Source organism: Phocoena sinus, chromosome X (genome assembly GCF_008692025.1).
Source record: "Phocoena sinus isolate mPhoSin1 chromosome X, mPhoSin1.pri, whole genome shotgun sequence".
NCBI lineage: Eukaryota > Metazoa > Chordata > Mammalia > Artiodactyla > Phocoenidae > Phocoena > Phocoena sinus.
In genome coordinates, this window is record NC_045784.1 from 29,552,783 (window position 1) to 29,559,068 (window position 6,286).

Here is a 6,286-nt window from a genome sequence, read left to right on the forward strand (position 1 = left end):
TTTCTCCTTTCTTATTTTAGTTTGACCTCACACAGTTTCCAAGGCTAAAATCTGCACTAATAACAGTGTGCTGACTCCTGTGCCCTTTAAGTCAGCACTTAGCTCAGGCTAAGGTACTATTGCTGCTGTAATCTGATAAAGGAGCAGACAAGTTGTGTGCAAATAAAGATGGGTGCCAAGAATGAGCAAAAAGCCACTGATGTTTATGCCCTTTTATAGTCCTGATTCCATGACAGTCTTAGCCAAAGGCTGAGTGGGAGGAGGGAGAGCAATTTATAACAAAAAAAGCAAAAGCCAAGAAGAGGGTGAAAACATTGAAAGGGTAATCCCTTTATTTGCCCATAATTGGGTAAAATGAGACACTGTGATGCTAGTTGTGCTTAATTAATACTGGTGCTTTTTCAACAACAATTATTTCAAAAGGTTGGAGATAAAGTATATCTAAAAGTTGAAGATAAACTGGCAAAAGCCTATATGTTATTTTGGCATATATAAACTCCTCACTGTTGTAATGCCCATGAATGGGCTGAGTATTTATTAAGTATAAACTAAGAGCTTGACAATTCAAACATTTTTTTAAGTTTCTTTAAAATTCTATTAACCCTGTTTAAAATCCATTCAGCTACCTACATTCTGACTTTATTACGTGAATAAGCATGGGCTTTCACATAGTTCCCTTTAATATTCCTCCTATTCATGAAAACAACCCAGTTTTCTACTAAAAATAAATAATAAAATGAAATAAAGAAAAATAGAGGCAAAGTGCGTCCTCAGATTCTTTTACTTGAACAGTAACATAATAAGACGAAATATTTTAAACTAGCCTTAGATATATTTCAGCTTTCAAAATTAATGTATAGAAAATAATTTTCCCGGCATTTAAAATTTATGGAAAATCAGTTGCTTAAAATTATATGGAATCAAAATACTGATTTAACAGTTCTGGAAGATTCATTTATGCACACCAAAAACAACAACAGCATCAACAGTTCACCAGCATAGTATCAAAATGACAGTTCCCTTCCAGTTAAAGGATAACTGTCGACTCTCCCCACCTTCCATTAGTGAAGAATGGGGTGAATAATGACGAACCAAAAGTGAGGCACTGAGGTAGAAGGTAAAAGATAATAAGGAAACTGAGAGGAAACTGATTTCCAAACTCAATCCGTATTGCTAGGAACACTTGTTTTCTCCGGGCTTAGTATCATTAAATATATTGAACTATGCAAAGTCACCTCTCTAGGGACTGCAGGGCCCCAGAAAATTGCTCTGCATCTTCTTTCACCTACTGAAATTCTGAGGTCTTCTGAGTGAATATCAGAACGTAAAGACTGAGCACAGAGCTGGATGGAAATTTTTCCTTAAAATGGTAGCCTAAGTGGAAGATTCCAGCTCTGAGAGAAGGAATACTGCCCTGTGCTTTTGTTAATAGGCATGTGGGGGACGTCTTTTTAAGCGTGAATGAGCAGGGCCATTCCCCTTCTTCATCCTCATATGCCTGATGCTTACCAGAATTGTGGCTAAGACATTTAAGATTCCCTTAAAACACTGGAGCCAAGGTTTTTTGTTCTGTGGTTTCCTGGCCATATTCAGGGCAGTAATCTTGAATGGGGAAAGAAAAAGGCCATGTCCCTTGGAGTCAAAGCATTTCAGAATCTCTGGAGGAGCCATCTGGTTTAAAAAGGCACTTGCGAAATTCTAATATGCTATAATACATGGGAAAACAAGCTCTTGATACTCAAGTTTCAGGAAAAAACAAACCAAATCACTTTAGCTGCTAATCTTCAAACTATTGTTTGCATATAAGTGATTCAAAAATGCAGGGTTACTCTCCCCTTCAAGAGAGGATATCAGAATCTCTGACAGACGTTTTCACTCACAATATTAACTACAGGGAGTCTGACATTTTACAAATATAAAGATGTTAAGGACAATTCTACATGTGACACAAGTAGACAAACCCCTTCCAAACTGGCAAAATAATAAAGTATACTATAGCACTGCCAACCTAACTTTCATATCTGTATTAAAATTAAACTTCAGAACTCCATATACATTATGAATATTACTGTCAAGATTGTAGAGCATGAAACTCCAAGGAAGTTTAACGAATAGATGTTTTTAAATGAGGAAAAAATGAAGAGCACAGGTGTTTACTTATTCGCACGTTTGAGTTTTGAAGATCAGTCTGCTGCATGGACCATACTCCCGAAAGACAAATATTTTCATGAAATTATGCTATGGTACTTGGTTGCATTTAATTAAAAAAAAAGTCTTCTCGTTTCCCATACTGCAGCCCATGACCTTCCCAACAAAACGTTCCTATATGAACCAACTGCCTTGATAACAGAACACAAATCTCCTAGGACTATAGCAGGACTTTGTGAGAAAGAAAACTGTTGCCTCCCTCTGAATTCAATCACAACCTGAATGTACTGCATAAAAATAAACCAAGGTCATCATTATTCTGTTTCATTCTGATTTGGCTTGCCTTCAAGTTACATACCCTGTATATCTGAAATAGCTGCACTGCCTCCATTAACTGACTTTGACATCACTTTAAGCATTGTATCTTTTCAGAATGAAAGGCAGAAATGTCAGATTCCTACCATTGTAAATTCTTCTAACTCTCTAATCTGCATTAAATAAAAGCTTGTCTTGGAGAAATAATATATGCTTTAAAGAAATATAGCTAGTATCAATTTTATTTTTAAATGTAAGTGAGAAAAGATTCACCCACAACGAATCTCTTCATACAGAGGTGATTTCCCACGAAACTTTTAAAGCTTAAGTCTTGAAGCCCTTCACTTATATTGGCTCCTTGCAAGTCCTACCTAATTTTGTATTCTTAATTCTGTATTACTTTTCCTAAAAGAGTCCCCTTCCTTCAATTCTTCAACCTCAGGCCCCATAAAACCTAGGTCTACGTCTTCCCTCATGGTTTGTTATGTTCTGTAATTACTCTTATTTGTCAATTTCTTTTAAAATGATGTGTATTTAAAATAGAAAATAAAACACATAAACAGAAAATTTGGATGACTGAATCACTTTGCTGTATACCTGAAGCTAACACAGTATTGTAAATTGTACTTCAAAAAAAGGTTTAAAAAAAGAAAATTATCTTTAAAGAAAAGTTAATTTCCAATTAATTTTCAAGGTCTCCCTTAGGTAACTTAGTACCTAAGTTAAACCTGTGATTTAAATATGTACGTGTGTTTATATAAAAATACACAGTCACACCAAAATATTATGTTTCTTGTATATGCAATGCAAGAAAGAATGGTGTAATGAAAAATATGATGAATCATTTTTAATAAGTTAGGGAAATATTACAGCAGAAGGTAGAAGGGGAAGGAAAGTTTGGGAAATCACTTTCTTTTAGTTTTGTGGTAAAGCCATGATGAAAGATAATAGAATTAAAAAGAACACCTGACTTTTCCAGAGAACAAAGATTTTAATCTCTTTTATTAAACCACACAAGTGGTTAAGAGCTTTACAATTTGTTTCACACGCAGCAAAGGCCTTGGACTACGAAGATTTCAAATGAATACTTTAGGACTAAAGAGGAAGCTGTATTCATATCTCCGTCCAAATTATGAATTTACATTTCAGTACTGTCTAGCTGGAGTAGTGTCAAGCAACACCTCTCTTCCTTAGATAACAGAAATTTGCACAGAACACTTCGTAGTCTTTTTTTTTTTTTAAGTTTTGAGTAACTACTACATGATATTGTTTATTGTATTTTCCATACTGCTATGCCACATAAGAGACACAGAAAGATTCTTATTAAATTAACAAGTATATTATCTATTTAGATCCGCAATCTCTTTTTCATGGTTAAGATGCCCTTAAAAGACTGCAAATGTAATTCTAAAAGATTATTTTATTAGACTTCAAGATAATTTGCATCATTTAAAAAATTCTAAGGAAATGTATAATTTGCAACCAATTATTTGAATGATTCTTTGCAATGCAATATTTAAGTAATTCTAAAAGTAAACAATACTTAGGTTAATACAGTGATGTTCCCTATTAATTGGTGACTATTTTGGTTAAAACAGAACCAAGTGTACTCTTTTAAGTTCTTCAAACTAAGGCAATTTTAAAAATCTATTCAAATGTCAATACATTCAAAGAGTATTATGTTGTCAACTAATAAAAGTTAATGTATAATATAACCTTGTGAATATCTTCATTTTCTCTTAACAAACTCATTGTCATGTAGCCTAAGTATTACCTGATCGTTTCAAAATGTATTATAATAAAGTCCTACAGGGATTGTCCAAGAAGGTTAGCTGTCTTCAGATTCTGATTAAGAATTTAAAAAGTCATTTGAATATCTATGACAAAGCAGACAGTATGTTTGCCTTGCTTCATTCCAAAATTAAATCTCTGCCATTCTTCCTAAATTGCTCTACACACTAGTTTATGGTTTTAATTTTGTAGCTATATCGATTAAGTGAGCAATATGTGTGTATTGCAAAGAACAAACATGCTATTGTATTTTTGTAATATTAGTAAATGGGATGGTTTTTCAATCAGAAAGCAATTCTGATACTCACCAAAGAAATTTATAAAATAAAGAAATTATATAAAAATGTTTTACTACAAAATCTAGTAGCGTCTTTTGTGAATCAATAAGTGCACAAGGTTAATTTCTTTTCCACAATTTTTTCTCAAAGGCAAAACTTCCGTTGTGACTCTTTTCCAGAAGTTTTGAATAGCTACTTATTTAGAGAGATTTATTTTTTCCATTCTTTTTTTTTTTTTTACTTTTTTCATTCTTAATTATAGGCATTGCCCTCATATCTATTTCAGAATGACTATAATCCACAAATCAAAGGCAGGAAAAAAAAAGATAATCTCTTTCATCCATCTCTTTGGGAGACACTGTACTCCTCATATATTATTTTTATATATTATTTTTACTGTTGTACCACAGTCAATTTTTACATTTTTCATTAGTCATCCTGACTTCCTTAAAATAAACAACATAGGTAGAGCTTATATAAAAAGCCAAACTAAAAAGTTTTACTGAAAAACTAGGTCATCATAGACATGAAACAACACCTTGACTTTACTGCAAAATATGATTATAAGCCCCTCATGTTTTTCTGTTGTTTTCTCAATAAAAGTATCTGGTCACTTGCCAGCAGAGATCATCTCATTATTTGAAATAATTTTCATGACACGCTACAGAAAAGAACATGCCAAATACTAAACGCAATATGAGAAAGGAACTTTTAAATTAAATATTTATCAATACTTTTCTCAACCTCCATTCATCCATCACATTTCATTTCATTCTTTATTTTCCCCCACAATATGCCAGATAAAATTTTTCTAACCTTGAGGCATCCACATATCATTCCCATAGAGCAATTAGTTCACTGAGAATATGTGTCAGGTCACTACCCCACATGTAACTGTTACTAAATACAGAAATATCAAATAATCATGATAATAACTTATATACACAAACTATTTCACAGCAATTTAAATGGTTTGTCACAGATACTCCAAGCCAGGTATGCATATTCTATTACTCTAGTACTTTCTTAAATAAGAAAGATGTGTTTGATTATATTTTCTATTGAAAAGTTTTCCCAATGAGAAACATGTACACCTGCACATACATTATGTGTACAGTGTATATAACATTTATGCTTACTCACAATCTACTATAATAAGTTTAAATTAATCTGCCTAATCAGTGAGTTTGTCACAAACTAAAAGTTATGCCATGGTAAAAAATATTTTTAGTTACTTTGTACTTACAACAGTCCTCTACTTCTTCCCACCAAAGCATTTGGAAAAAAGAAAAGTATATATGAAGGCAGCGATAAAAATCTTGGTAAATTTTCTCCCAACTTTATTGCTTCAGTAGGTTTAGGAATGATGAGAAACCAATCAACTTCAGCAGCCTTTAAAAAATAAGACTTCAGGTTTTCCTATTCGTTTTCTCTGATGCTAATTGCCTCCAAGATCTGAGTCCTGTAAGGGGAAAGTGACTGATCCCAACACTGAGTGAGTCAACACAGTAACTGATGCCAGGATTCTGCAGAGGCCCCTGGATATTTCGAATTCCAGGACCTGCGCAGAAGCAAGAGACTCGCCTTTTCTCTCAAGTTGGTTTCCCATAATAGGACTGCCCATGGCCACTACATATAAGGTTGTGCTTCCAGCATGGCAAGTCCTGTGAATTCAAATGTTGTTCAACTCTGTTCTCATTAATATCCAAACCAGAATAGCACAGAGGACATAGTACTTTCTCTCAAAGGCTTCT

The 6,286-nt window shown here is 33.5% G+C and overlaps 1 protein-coding gene across 1 annotated transcript in view; it reads right to left on the bottom strand.

Moving 5' to 3' along the window:
* The window catches only part of DMD (dystrophin), a 2,099,690-nt gene extending 2,093,641 nt beyond the window's left edge, over positions 1-6,049 (bottom strand). Inside the window, exon 1 of the mRNA XM_032618871.1 lies at positions 5,779-6,049. Coding sequence (XP_032474762.1) covers positions 5,779-5,809 — 31 coding nt within the window. The 5' untranslated portion in view covers positions 5,810-6,049. The remainder of the gene's footprint in view (positions 1-5,778) is intronic.
* Between the last annotated feature and the right edge of the window lie 237 nt (positions 6,050-6,286).